This window comes from Tursiops truncatus, chromosome 9 (assembly GCF_011762595.2).
Source record: "Tursiops truncatus isolate mTurTru1 chromosome 9, mTurTru1.mat.Y, whole genome shotgun sequence".
Classification (NCBI taxonomy): Eukaryota; Metazoa; Chordata; class Mammalia; order Artiodactyla; family Delphinidae; genus Tursiops; species Tursiops truncatus.
This window is the reverse complement of record NC_047042.1, coordinates 60,930,514-60,945,124: the sequence shown is the minus strand read 5'-3', so window position 1 is coordinate 60,945,124 and position 14,611 is coordinate 60,930,514. Positions and strand designations below refer to the sequence as shown.

At 40.0% G+C, this 14,611-nt stretch overlaps 1 protein-coding gene across 4 annotated transcripts in view; it reads left to right on the top strand.

The window, feature by feature from the left end:
* PDE1C (phosphodiesterase 1C) overlaps positions 1-14,611 on the top strand; it is a 600,432-nt gene that overhangs the window by 514,117 nt on the left and 71,704 nt on the right. For all 4 annotated transcript variants that reach the window (XM_073809804.1, XM_073809805.1, XM_073809806.1 and 1 more), the window contains 3 exons: positions 378-498; positions 9,473-9,554; positions 13,022-13,142. In XM_073809804.1, coding sequence (XP_073665905.1) covers positions 378-498; positions 9,473-9,554; positions 13,022-13,142 — 324 coding nt within the window. The remainder of the gene's footprint in view (positions 1-377; positions 499-9,472; positions 9,555-13,021; positions 13,143-14,611) is intronic.

Sequence of the window (14,611 nt, the reverse complement as noted above, 5' to 3'; positions counted from 1 at the left end):
ATTTAGGTCTTCTGCCCATTTTTGGACTGGGTTGTTTGTTGTTTTAATATTGAGCTGCATGAGCTGTTTATATATTTTGGAGATTAATCCTTTGTCCATTGATTCATTCACAAATATTTTCTCCCATTCTGAGAGTTGTCTTTTCGTCTTGTTTATTGTTTCCTTTGCTGTGCAAAAGCTTTTAAGTTTCATTAGGTCCCATTTGTTTATTTTTGTTTTTATTTCCATAACTCAAGGAGGTGGATCAAAAAAGATCTTGCTATGATTTATGTCAAAGAGTGTTCTGGAAGGGATTTTAAAAAATGGTGATTTGTTAAAAACTCTTATTGAGGTTCTGTAAGTTGGTCATCATGTGTTTGGATCCTTTGGGTTTACAGAATTGAAAAGCCCAAAGCATTATCCCTGATGTTGCACACGGCAGACATTAGCCATCCAGCAAAAGCCTGGGAGCTCCACCATCGCTGGACGATGTCACTCCTGGAGGAGTTCTTCAGACAGGTACCTTGTTGCTCTGCTAACCACGCCCCCACTGCTGTCATCCATGGACATATCCTGAATTTTATATTTCAGCAACATTGTGATAAAGACTATTGTGATTACAGTCATCTTCTTTGTGGAGGGAGGGTTCACAGCTTTTTTTTTTGGTCTTCTGGTCATGTGATATTTGAATCTCACCTAAATTCTGATTCTTGGACTGTTATGGTATTTCTATCCTATGCAAAAAAAAAAAAAAAAAAAAAAAATATGCATTTCCTTGTGGCAGTCTTTTGTCAAAATGTCAGCTGATGAATGCTTTTACTTTTTGAGGGGGTGAATGACCAAATGGCAGTCGCTTTAACTCGCTTCTCTGTTATAATTGGCTGGATTGTTCCCTTCTAGCAGACAAACCCATGTTGTCAAGTTCCAAAGCCGGGTGGGGCAATTTGAGGTCAAGAAATCACTAGAAGCTACTGTTCCAATTATATTTAAACTTAGTACATCCTAAGACACAGGCTTGTGTTTTCTACAAGAATAGTGAGAGTCTTTAATGAGGATACATTGCTTGGAATTTTTTTTAAAAAAAGGTGCATAGAAGTAGAGAAATAAAAAGGTAAATAAATGCATAGCGCAAGACTGCTGTCTGGTCAAACCCAGACATGTGTGCTAAGCTCATCTCAAGAAGAGCTGCCATTAAATATCTGCTTTGAGATGTGAGGTCCTGAGGTTGAAGGCAAGATGACATGTAGATTATGGGACCTGAATTACAGTTAATTCATATTAATACAGTTAATTCATTAATTCTTGTTAATTTACTGAGAGCGGTTACAGTATGGATTCAGAGACCTCTGAGATTTCATAAAACACTACATATTAACACCAGTCTCAACTTTGTCCTCTAAACTGACAAGACATGTACTCTTTCACTGGTTACTCAGATTTTTGGAAGCAAATTACTCTTACGATTACTCTTATTCTTATGATTCTAGTTTGAATGGAGAAATTATAGAAGGCATTTCTGTGTTTGTTTTTTTCCTTCTGAAGCTGCACACAATATCCAGTAACAATGTGGGACTAGAGTTAACAGCATATTAGGCAAAGTTCAGAAGGCCCTTTATTGGAATTTTTATTCCAACGGGTTTGTGGTCTGGAACTAATGAAATCACTCCTCTGGTTCCCAGTGGTCTCATCTGTGATTTGTCTTTTGGAAGGTGGGAGGATTTAAAGGAAGGTTGAACCAGATTTTTTCCTTAGTGTCCTTCCCACATTAAATGTTCTACATTTCCTTCATTCTGTCCAAGGGTGCACATCAACACGTGCACACACGTGTGCCCCCTTAAGCTGTTCTATGAATACGCCAGCAGGTACCTTATTCAGCATATGGCTGTTTCCCTTACATGGTCATTGCTTGGCCTCACAGAGTAGTTCTCAAGGGGAACCGAAAGGTGTGAGAGGAACTAGAGCTGTACACGTGTGGCCATGCTGTATATACAAGAATGACTGCAAAATCATCCTTAATCGAGGGCTGATTTTGAGCCATTTTTCCAGAGGTTACTTTTCTAATATTAATGAAAGAATTTTCTCCAAATCTCCACTTCCCTTATCATATGCTTTTTTTGATTATTGCTTTTGTAATAATACTCCCTATAACTAGGAATATTTAATCTATAGCCAGAGGTAAATCATCACTAACTCATATAAGTTTGAGGTATTGAAGTGATTCCTTTTTTAAATTGTGAGAGAGTGAATATGAGAAATTACTTAAATATGTGAACATTTTTTCCCATTAAAGAAAAGCTTGTTTGCACAAACATAAGCTTGAATTGAAAGAAAATGTACCAGAGGCAATGTGAAAATAAGCATATTGAATTTCTTGCCAATTGGGAATGGAATGTTATCTCACTGGACTGGAACTATTTTTTAGCAATTATGATTCAGTAAATTATTTTTATTGACTTAATGTTTTAACCCAGATGCCATAAGCCATGGTAAGTAACCCACGTAGGAGAAATGTTGCCTGAGTTCTTAACTATAGATTTTAAATTGGACAGTTCAAATGGGAAATCTCAATGGGACTGTAGAATCGTTGAAAAAATTACATTTAGAAATTGGGTTATATTTCAGAATAAGGGCATATAGCCTCAGTGCTGATAGACCAGACCTTCTATGCTTTGCTAAAAGAGTAAGTTACATCTTCAGTTTTACAACCATTTTTTACAAAATCCAAACCACTGCCTCAAGTCTTTTACAATGAAATATTGACTTTAAGGAAGTATAAGTTTGCCTCTTTGGTGAGTACATTTTGAGATTCATTTCCTTAGTATTGCTGTATATTTTTCAAACATCTCCTATAATTCTTTTAATTTCCTCTGTGTTTGTGGTTGTTTCCCCGCTTTTATTTCCTATATCAGTGTCTTTTTCCTTTCTTCTGTATGAAATTAGCTAATCATTTGATTATTTGCTAATCTTCAGCTAATCTTTTTTATGTTATGATGTCAGTTACTGTTTTCATTTTTATTAATTCATTTCTTCTGCTTGAGTTTATTTTGTTCTTTTGCTAATTCCCTGAGTTGGATGCTCAATTCAATTATTTTCGTTCTGCCTGTTTGATATTAGAAAATATAAGGCTAGGAGTTTGTGTTATCATGAATCTCGTAGGTTCTAATATGCAGGTGTTCACAATCCTTCTTTTCTAAATATTCTGTAATTTGGGTTTTGATTTCTCTTTTGCCCAAAAGTTGCTTCAGATGGAGATGTTTGTTTATGTAATTTTCCAGTGGTAATTTCCTTTGCTTTCTACTTTTGCAGTTAATTTGTGGCTTATTGAAATTTGATCAAAGGATTGTTTTCATTGTTTGGATCTTACTGTGAAACTCATTTGACACCTACTTTATAATCAATTTTTGTGAATGTTCATGGCTCTTGAAAAGTAGGTTTATTTTCTACTTACAGGGTATAAAATGCAAAGAACACCAAGCACATCCACCTTATTAATTATGTCATTTAGGTATTTTATATATTATTTTAAAAATTTTGATCTATCATGGGCTGACAGGTGTTTCTATTATTTTCATTTTCTATGTGGTATAGTTTTTGCTTCATGCATGTTGATTCTGTGTTATTTGTGTTCTTGGATATTCATAACTGTTAGATTTTCATAATTTACTGTACCTTTATCATAAAGCCCGCTTCTTTGTCTTATCTAATGCTTTTACCTAGAATTCAAATTCGGCTCATTTTAAGAAGAGACTCTTGTCTTTGCACAACTTTCTACACTAAACTTTTCAGAGACGCTTTGATTTGGGTGTGTCTTTTAAACACTGTATATAATTGAGGTTTTTCTATGAGTCAATCTAAGATTCTTTTATTATTTGAAACCAGCCATATTAACATCTATTGAAATGACAGGCATCTTTGCTCTTAGGTGCTGTCATATTTTATATTATGATTTCTGTTTTTGTGGCTTCTTTTTAAATCTTTCACTATATTGGTGGTACCTTCTGCTTTGTTATGTTTTTATTTCTTCTGATGACTTGAAAGTTTTATATTATGTTCTAGTGGCTAACGTGATAATGAAAACTTTACATCCTCTATTTATTTAGATAGTATCTATTGCCTCCCTGCAATACGTCCTCTTGCTGCTTCCCCAACACATCATTGTAACTTGCTTAATTCTTGTAGTCTGTTCCGTTGTTATTTAAATAGAGCTCTATTCCTTTATATATCAGGTTTAAATGGTATATTTGCACCCCCATTTTTAACGCGTAAGAAGGACAGCACTTATTCATAATTCCCAACACCTTTCCCGTTTTCCTTTCGTAATATAACTAATTCCTTGTTACTGTTTGTTGGCTATATTATTTCTAAATTCTTAATATTTTCTAAGTGAGCATTCTGTCTCATGTACTATATGCTGTTTACAAAACACACACCCAAAACAGTGTGACCCAGAAAAGTGGAAAATAAACAAATTTGGCAAAGGCATAATTCTCCAGTTGTTCTTGTCCTGGCTCTACTCAGTGCTGCCACTTCGGGCATGGTTGATCCATTCACCTATTCGTTGGTCAAAGTTGTTCCTTGAGTGGTTTCTTCTAGAAGTGCTAAAAACCACATTTTTGTGTGTTTGCAAGTTTTTCTACTGCTGTTATAGTTGGGTCACAGTTTGTCCGGGTAAGACATTTTTTTGAATCAAACCTTCTTTCCCTGAGGTCTTTTTTAGATTTTGTTCAAATGTCTTCCACCTATGAATGTTGTTATGGGGAGGTTGGAGGCCATGCTAGAATTATTTCCACGTCTAGGTGATATGTCTTTTTGCTTATGTGCCCTAAGGATAATTTCTTTACCTGTGAAGCCCGGTGACATTACTAGGATATATTTCAATAACGAGTGTTCTATAATAGCTTTTCTTGGGACCTGGCGTGCTCTTTTTCTGTATAGATTCAAGTTACATTCATTAAATTTTTAATGATTTCCTTTTCCATTTGTTTTTGTTTCCTTCTTTAGGAAGAACAGTTATTCATATGTGACCTCTCTTGTTTTTCTTCCATGTCTGTTATTTTCCTTTAAATCTTCTTTAACTCTCTGATCAGTGGTATTTTGTTCAGTCCTGAACTCCATGTCCCTTACTGTGTTTTTATCCAGAATAACTCTCCTTTGTTTGGCTTCCAACACAATCTTCATTTATATGATGGTTCTGTTTTTCTTTTCCATAGCTTCCCTGAGCTCTGCTAGCTCCTGGTTCCCTAAGCCCTGGTTCTTGATAATTTCAGGAGTTTCTTTCGGATCATGGCAGTATGTTTGGTCATCACTTGGTGGCACTGTTTTTTCTGGTGAATGTTCCCTATCTGTTATTTTTATTTTTCTGTTCCTTTATTTATTTTTTTTCTTTTCATGTGAAGTAACTTTTCATAAGTTTTTTTTTCCTGGTACTGGTGATAGTGCTGCCTCCTCTTTCTCTCCCCCCTCTTTCTCCCCCCCTCTTTCTATCCCCCCTTTTTCTCCTACCCCTCTTTCTCCCCCTGCTCTTTCTACCCCACCTTTCTCCTCCCCCTCTTCTCATTCTCCTCCCTTCTTCCTTCTTCTTCTTCTTCATTTTATTATTATTTACCATCTTTGAGTGAAATGCATTATTTTTTGACCAACTATTTGCAAGAGATATGTGCCAGGGAGAAACTGGAACAGCAATATTCTAAGTTCCATGGTTTATTATAAGGCTTCTATGACATGGGGTGTGTGTGTGTGTGTGTGTGTGTGTTAGCCTTTACTTCTTCCTGGTCAAACAGTAGGCAACAGTTGTAGGACGGCTCACAGTTCAGTCTCTGTCATCCACCCACTTTCTTGCCATGCTTGTGTGTTTTCTCAGTCAACATTTTCTTCTCTACTATTCCTTGGAGCTAAATAGGGTGCAGAGTAGCTCCTCACACCAGCGCTTACTGTCTCTCTGGTTTTCCCATGTAATGGATGTGGGGTACTTTTCCTGTCTGAGTGAACTTTGGAAACCTCTATTCTTCAAGCTTTATCTGAGATCTGCAGCCATAGGCCTCTTATCTGGGCATCTTACCTCACCCCTCCCAGATATTCACAGCATTTTGCAGCCGTTCCTCACGTAGTTTTGATTTGAGATTACAGATTTCTCCTAATATTCATTTGTGTTTCTGTTGTTTGTCATTCTCCTGTTTTGAGAAGATAATTTCTGAGAGGGAAGGGCAAAGATGTCTTTACTATACTTATCTTAAACCCAAAATCATAATAATTTTCTCATACCTCATATTTGTAACTTCTTCCTCTGGGAAAGAAGAATGTACATTGCTGCATTTTGTTCAACTTGATGCTTTTGTTGCCTCCCCAATCAAATACCTTTTCTTCAGTCTACCTGGAAACACTCGCTTGAGATATCACCTAACAGTCTTTTGAAGCTCTTGCATTGAGAGATGCCGTCTGCCCTGTGAACTTCCAATACAGAAAGAACCTTTGTTTCTCTTAATTGGCTTGCTGCTTACAGATAGCTGCTGTAACAAACAAACACCCACATGTATAACAGTACACATAAAATGGAATTTTATCACCCACTCATGTAAAGTACCGACAAGTGTTTCTTGACTGGCAAATGGTTTACAATAAGCAGTGATTTTAGATCCAGACTCTACCATCTACATGGCTTCCATGGTGCTTATCTACATCAAGCAAGCAGAAGAAGGGAGGACATAGAAACATAGGCATAGGTGATTTTATAGGCCAGAACTGTGGTGGAAATACATCCCCTCTCCTCCTGTTTTATTATCTAGCACGAACTGGCACAGATTCTGGGAATCGTAGTCTAGCTACATGTGGACAGGAAATGGAGGGGGGGGTTGTTTGTGAACAACTAACTGCCTAATTGCTCTCCCAGCTTGCTTGTGATAAATGTCCAAGTGACCAAAGGAACTTGAGTGTTTCTAACCAAATTCATCTTTTCATTCGTTCAACTAACATTCCTTGTGTTCCTTTTGTAGATTGATTCTGTGACCTTATCAGTCAGTTATCTTAACCCCTACCACAAGAATGATAGTTATTTATTTTCTGGCACTGTCCTGGAAGAAAAAAAAATGAGTTCCTTTTAAAAAAATCCTTTGTGCTGACTGAGACTTTCCCCCTTTTTTGAAAATATTGACCTCTTTGACAAAGAGGAAGGTGTATGAATAATTCCACAAGGGCCAGTAGTTAAAGAGTTGTACAATATTTTATCAGTCAAGCTGGATTCACCTGTAGAAGTACATTCTTCTGTATTACTTTCTACATATTTTTTCCAATTTATAAATGTATCTGTCCTCCAGAGGGAATTCAGGGACCACTATCTTAAAATAGGTTTTTAGTAGTTGGTAGTAATAGTTAATTAAATCCAAAAGATGTAAGTGATGTGTGAATGTGGGTATGGACAAGTCCATGGGATAAGAAGTTGCTTAATATCATGTACTTTTTCAGTAATAAAATCCAAATTAATGCATACATCTTAATAGTCAAGTGGTTAGTGTTCTTCTAAGCCACACCCATTAAAATGCACCAACAAAACAACTTATATCCCTGCTTCATAAGGAATAAGAGTGGGTTTTATTTGTGTTAGCTGAGCTAGCCCACTAAACCAGCTACACAACAACAATTTATGTTATAAATACTCTTCCTTCTCGTCATACTGCCCAAGTAGAAATAGCTTTGGAGTAAGTTATTTTCATCATGCCACTTGAGAGATAGAGCAGCCCTCAGCAAGGCATACTCAGAAACAGAGGGACGATTGTGTCCCATGGGCTGTTCATACAGGAAAGAGTACAGAAGGAACTAAGCCACTTCAGGACTGTTCCTGAGACCCTTGGATGTCCCCAGCGCCCATTGTGACCCCCACTGTTCAGCTTCCTCAGACGCCCATTCCTTTTCCTTCTTTTCAATAGATCTTAAATGTGCATGTGAACTAGCATCCTTTCTCTTTGGTAACATGCCTTAGAAAGAAAAAGCATTCAGTTTTTGAACTTTGATTGTCGAATTAGGTTATTACTCTTTATTTACTATAGGTTCATTGGCCACATTTATTCTAATCAGAGTGTAACAATTAAATGTAACAAGTTCACTAAAAATTTCTCAGATCCTCACTTAGATGGTAGAAATATCTACTGGGAAACAATAATTGTTCTTTTAATTCATTTATATACATTTTGTCACTTAATCTTCATTGTTACTTGATGACATAAGGATTATTATCCCACATTTGAATTGAATGTGTGGGGCTTCCCTGGTGGCGCAGTGGTTAAGAATCCACCTGCCAATGCAGGGGACACGGGTTTGAGCCCTGGTCCGGGAAGATCCCACATACTGCGGAGCAACAAAGCCCGTGCACCACAACTACTGAGCCTGCACTCCAGAGCCTGCGAGCCACAACTACTGAGCCTGTGCACCTAGAGCCCGTGCTCCACAACAAGAGAAGCCACTGCAATGAGAACCCCGCGCACTGCACCGCACCGCATCAAAGTAGCCCCCGCTCGCCCCAACTAGAGAAAGCCTGTGTGCAGCAACGAAGACCCAAACACAGCCAAATAAATAAATAAATAAATTTCTTTAAAAAAAATAGAAATGTGGAGAGGGAATATAAACTTCCTATGATCACACAGGTGGCGAGAGCAAGGCCAGATTCAAGCCCAAGTCAGTAGCCATTAACCTGGGCAGATTCTTTTCTGTTAAATTGAATCAGCACAACTTTGCGGCTCTCAGAAGGGTGACACATTTTCCCTTTCCTCTGGGCGTGTGACTGAAGTATTGCGCTCTGGTTCAGAACGGTTTTTAAAAATCATCTCCATCACTATTTAGACTTTCCATAGCACTTGCTTATTATAGTCTTGCTTTTTGGTGAGACTGAGAACATATTGGCCAGAGAATCATGTTTTATTATTGTCTAACTTGATAAACACAAACAATTATTTACTTTGCTTCTTTTTCATTCTACTTTTCATCGTCACTGAGCCCTGCAGTGAAGACCCCAGAAGCACTTATTCCAGCTGTTTATGGCTTTAGGTAGCACTTGGAGAATGAGTCCAAATCAGTCCAATTAGCATTGGTGTCTTAGACACTCCCCACAACTGGGAGGGGCTTGCTGGCTCAAGAAAGGCCAGCACAGGGCAGGTCAGCACAGGGCAACTGGAGAGCACACAAGAATTCTGACTGCTGTGCTGGCTCTAGGCCACAGGACGCGTTGCTTTTCTTGTTTTCCTTGGGGGACCTATTGCTTTCTGATGAGGCTTTCTATACAGCAGCATGCCCCTTTGCAGTTGGATGGAATGATTGGATCCCGGAGGGCTTCAGCCTCTGGGTGTCTTGTATGCAGAGGAGCAGGTCCCAAAAGGACATATTACATAATGTAATGGGAATAATTAAAATAAAGACCAGTGGCCTTTGTGGCAGCTGGAGTTGTGAAATAAAATCTGGGCAGCTCAGCCTGTTGTTGTTAATTTACTTTGACCTCCTGTTTTTCTAGGGTGATAGAGAAGCCGAGCTGGGGCTACCTTTTTCTCCTCTGTGTGACCGAAAGTCCACCATGGTTGCCCAGTCACAAGTAGGTACGTGTTTGCCAATCCATTGGATGGAACGAGAAACCAGAAAGGAGTGTCTGGAAGTAAGCGCAGATGCTCCCAGTGGTTCTTCAGCTGGGAACCTGGCTCCATTCTGCTTGCTGTGCTCATGGCTTTGGCTGGTTGAGCTGATGGAGCAGCTCTCCCCATCCTTCTCCCGGAGTGTAGCTGGTTCCCAGGAAGATTAGACAGTGACACTCTGCTGTCTCCATCATTCCCTGCCAAGAGAAAAAGGGACCTTAACACTAAGGCAATGACAAGAACTAGTGGTGGGAAGCCATGCTATTTCAGTCTCTCCATTCTACATGCAATACCAGAAGTTTCCTCAGTGATGCTTCCTCTAGCCCTGTTTCCAGGACAGCACCATTTCCTGGATGACCCTACTTCCAGGAATGGCTCTTTTAAAATGTTTCCTTCCCCTTCCTCTTTCCTCCCTTCCTTCCTCCTCTCTCCCTCCCTCCCTCCTCCCTCCCTTCCTTCCTTCCTTAAAAATAAAATTTAGCACTTTTTTTTTGGTAAAGATAACTTTTACACTGCTAATAACCATAATATATGGGCATTACAGAATTCTTCAGGTGTGAGGGAGGGTACCAGTGCCAAACATAAATTAAATGTCATCAGTGATCTCCACCTTGGAAGAGTCTGAAATCATTCAAAAAATAAATTCAACAAAGATTTATTGATTTTTTTCTACTTGTGTTTTGGGGACTTATTAATTTTTTTCATATTAATATATTGAGTTCCTGTTAGGTGTAGGACACTGCTAGGCACTGTAACAGATGTTATAAAAAAAACAAAGACAAATTATACATGGTGTCTGCTCCCAAAGGCATTGAACCAGTATTGGGTGGTAGGCAAGAGACTGAGAAAACAAAATCTATTAGATTGTTACAATGCTAAGGTAGAGATTGTACATGGTACAATGAGATACAGAACAGAGTGTGTGAACATTAGACCCAGAAAGACTTGTTTAAAGGTAATGTTTGAGTTGAGTCCTAGGAGATAAGTAGGCAGTGTCTAGGCAAATGGTGATATGTGTTAGAGGTGGATAGGCGTGGGTGGAAGGAAATTGCAGACAAGGACCAGCATATACTAAACAAGGAAATTTAAAACAGTATAGTATTGTCAGGGAATTAATTACAAATAGTTCCATTTGGCTGGAGCAGTAGGTAGGGAGTAGGATGTGGTGAGGGACATGTTTAGAGAGAAAATCAGGTCCAGGTTAGGAATAGCGTGTGCTTATACTTTCCTGTAGGAAATGAGGGCACAGCTAAAGAATTTTAAGTAAGGTTAAAACTATATATAAATTGATGTTTTAGAGTAAGAATCAGCAAACTATAGCCTGTGAGCCAAATCTGTCCAACTGCTTGGTCTTGTGAATAAAGATTTATTACAACACAGTTAAGCTCATTCATTTGCATATTGTCTATGGCCGCTTTTGCACTACAGTGGCAGAGTTAAGCAGTTGTATGACAAACTCCTTGGTTTAGGTTTTGTATGTGGCCCACAAAACCTAAAATATTACTATCTGGCCCTTTACAGAAAAGGTTTGCCAGTCCCTGCTTTAGAAAGATTTCTCTCTCAGTAGTATGGAGGATTAATTGGAGGGTTTTGAGTAAGACTAGAGGCAAGGGCTCCAGCTGGTGCTTTCTGCAATGTTACAGGGAGGAGATGTTGAGTATCAGAACTAAGGCAATACAGGAGAGAGGTAGCATATAAAACATTAAGGATTCAGCTGGATGCAAGGCTAAGATAAAGGCAGCAATCTAGCTTGAGTGGTTGAGCCATGTCCTATTTACAAGGACTGGAGGGAAAGCTGATGAGTTTGTTTGGGTTTGGACATGTTGAATGAATTTAACTTGTGAGAAAAAAAAAAAAGGTGAAAATACTGTCATCAAACACTTCAATTTCAGCTTAAAATTATACTGCAATTAACTGCAATTCAAGTTTGGCTATCAGTGTTTCTTTATCAGGACACTATTGGTATTTGCTTGGGACAATTCTTGTCTTGCCAATTACGTTACAGGGTTTTTAGCAGCCTTCACTGCTGGGCATTGAATGCCAGTATCACTTCCACCTTGGTCACTGTAAAAACCAAATAAGCATTTGTATGTTTCCAAACACTGTATTTCCTTTGACTGGTCTCTAGTTTCATGTGGCTGTGTAATGAGTTATCACCCTTAGTTCCAGATCCTGTATTTTCTCCTGATGTGTCACAGAACACTGGGGTATTTTTGAACTGTTGAGACAGTCAGTCTAGCCCAGCATCAATTATCTCCCCAGCATGGCGATCTCTCAAAGGTATAGTTCCAGATCTGACCCTTCTCCTAGTTTCCAACCCTGTTTCTTCCAATTCTTCTGACCCTCTTCCATCTGGATAGGTCCCTGGTACCTCAAGTCAGCAAATCTAAGACCAAGCCCACCATCTTCCTCCCCAGTCACATTCTCCCCCGTTGTCCCTGTTCTCTCTGCCTTCCTGTTGGAAGTCTCTGACAGATCCCACCTAGAGGCAGGACCGCCTCCCACTGCGCATGTATCTGTGCCTCCACCACACTCTCACCTTAAAATGGCACTGGATCCTGCCTTCCTTACCTTGCCTTTGAGCTATTGCAACAGCTTCTAAAATGAGTTTCCCAGCCTCAGCCCCTATGGCTCTCTCCCTTCCCATCCATCTTGCCAGATTAACTTTCCCAAATAACATCAGAAAAAAATCTTATTACAATGCTGCCCAGACATCTCAAGGGGCTCCTAGTGCCTATCTAAATCCTAACCTTTAGCCTGATACTTAAGAACCTCCCTCCTGAGCTGATAATGACCTGCCTCCCCAGGCTTTCCCTTTCTGACTTCAAAAGAATCCCTAAGCCCCAGTCATTCTCCAGACACATCCTGCACTTTTCCCTATCCTTGTCACTTTGCTTATTTCACCCCCTGCATCTAGAATGAATACCCTTAAGGGCTCAGCTCAAACATCACAACCTCCATGATGCTGTTTGCAGCCTTCTCGGTGCAAGGGAAAATATCCTCCCTCCCTTACCTTCTCAGGAGCCTTTATTTGGCCTTCTCCGTTAGCCCTTTCCATTTTTGTGCTCATTTAATTCCTCCTATAACCTTCCTAGGGCAGGCAGGTTGTGTTACACATCTTAGTCTTTTATGCAGCACCTATTACATCGTTTTTTTACATAGTAGATGTTGAACTTGCATTTTTAAGCACTTTATTGAACTATCTCCTAAAAAGTTATAGGAAGGTCATGTAGGAGAAATGGAACTGACTCCTGATATTCAAAGCAAGGAATATATTAAATGATTAAGACCAACCTGGTCTCTCCTAATCTGATCTGGCGCTCCTATGAAGATGAATTTTAAAAGAAAGATACAACCCATCAGTTGGCATGGGAACATATGGAAAGGCCCAAGTTAATATGCAGTTCCTCTGAAGTTTTGCTGTTTCTCTTCAGGCTTCATTGATTTCATTGTGGAACCCACCTTCACTGTGCTCACGGACATGACAGAAAAGATCTTGAGTCCACTAATTGATGAAACCTCTCAAACTGGTGGGACAGGACAGAGGCGTTCAAGGTCAGTGCTGAATCTTGAAAGCTGGGGGTCAGGGTGGCCTGTCCATGGGGATAGACTTCTTCTGGAAGGGATGGGGGTGGTACTTCATAATTTTGTTCATCCTACCTCCTCCTTATAAAAGATAAAAGGAGGGGCTTCTCTGGTGGCGCAGTGGTTGAGAGTCCGCCTGCCGATGCAGGGGACGCGGGTTCGTGCCCCGGTCCGGGAAGATCCCACGTACCGCGGAGCGGCTTGGCCCGTGAGCCATGGCCGCTGGGCCTGCGCGTCTGGAGCCTGTGCTCTGCAACGAGAGAGGCCACAACAGTGAGAGGCCCGCGTACCAAAAAAAAAAAAAAAGATAAAAGGAGGACTCAAAGTTGTACTCTCTGTACTCTCCAGGCTGGCCTGTAAGGGGATGACCAGGGTCTAGGTGATGACCAGCAGGTTCCCAGTACCAACCCCCCACCCCGCATTCTCTCTTTTGGCGGCTTTGCTCTCAACAGCATCAGTCACTGCACTTTACCTGCTGTGCCCAGAGGGTCCTTGCTCCCCATACTCCAAAAGGAAAGTACCACTGATCAGAGTTATCACAAGAAGTGAAACTGACTCTCATTTCTAGGTTCAGGAAGAAAATAGAAAAAAACTGAAATTTTAAATCACCTTCTGCCACAACTTCACTATATTGAGGGTAGTTTAGTAGTCAAATAGCACAGCGTCTGGAGTCACAATCCTGGCTTAAACATCCTGATTCCATTACTTATTAGCTGTGCCACATCTCAGGCAAGTTGCCTCAGTTTCCCCATCTGAGAAAGCATGGATTCTACTCATAGGTTACTGGGAGGATTAAATGAATTATTTAATCTCCGTAAAGCCCTTACAACAGGGTCCAGCACAGGGGAAGTGTCAGCTACAATAAAGCTAACGCTCGGTCTTTACTAGTCGTATTACCAGTAGTACAACTCTCCCCTCCTCCTCGTCCATGCAAAACCTTGGGCTTTGTCATAAAGGAGAGAAATGTAATGAAGAAAAAGAAGAAAAGAGCAAGAGAAGGAGTAAATAAAAGGAAGAAAGGCAAGAAGAATATTAGGACAGTGGGACCCCAGGGATGCTTAAGATGGAGGGACCCAGTCAAGGCTGCTAACAAGGAGGACAGAAGCCCCCTGCCAGAGTCCCACAGCTCCACAGCTCTGCCGGCGCTGGGCTGAGACCTGCCCTACTTATCTAGTCAGTCTTGGTTGTCTTTCAGTGGATTTGCATTTGCGTCAGTCACTACTGTAGCTCCTTGGGAGTGTGTGATACTTTAAAGTTTCCCAGAAGGATGGTACTTTCTATATTATAACGTTATATATATTACTGTATTCCCTATGTTCAAAGCTTAAAATGATACCATCTTTAAAAAGGTCTCCTGCATGACCGATCTCCCACAATCTCCATGCTGTCTGTGCCTCTCCACCTTCCCCAGGAACATAAGGAAATCACCTTACTCGGGC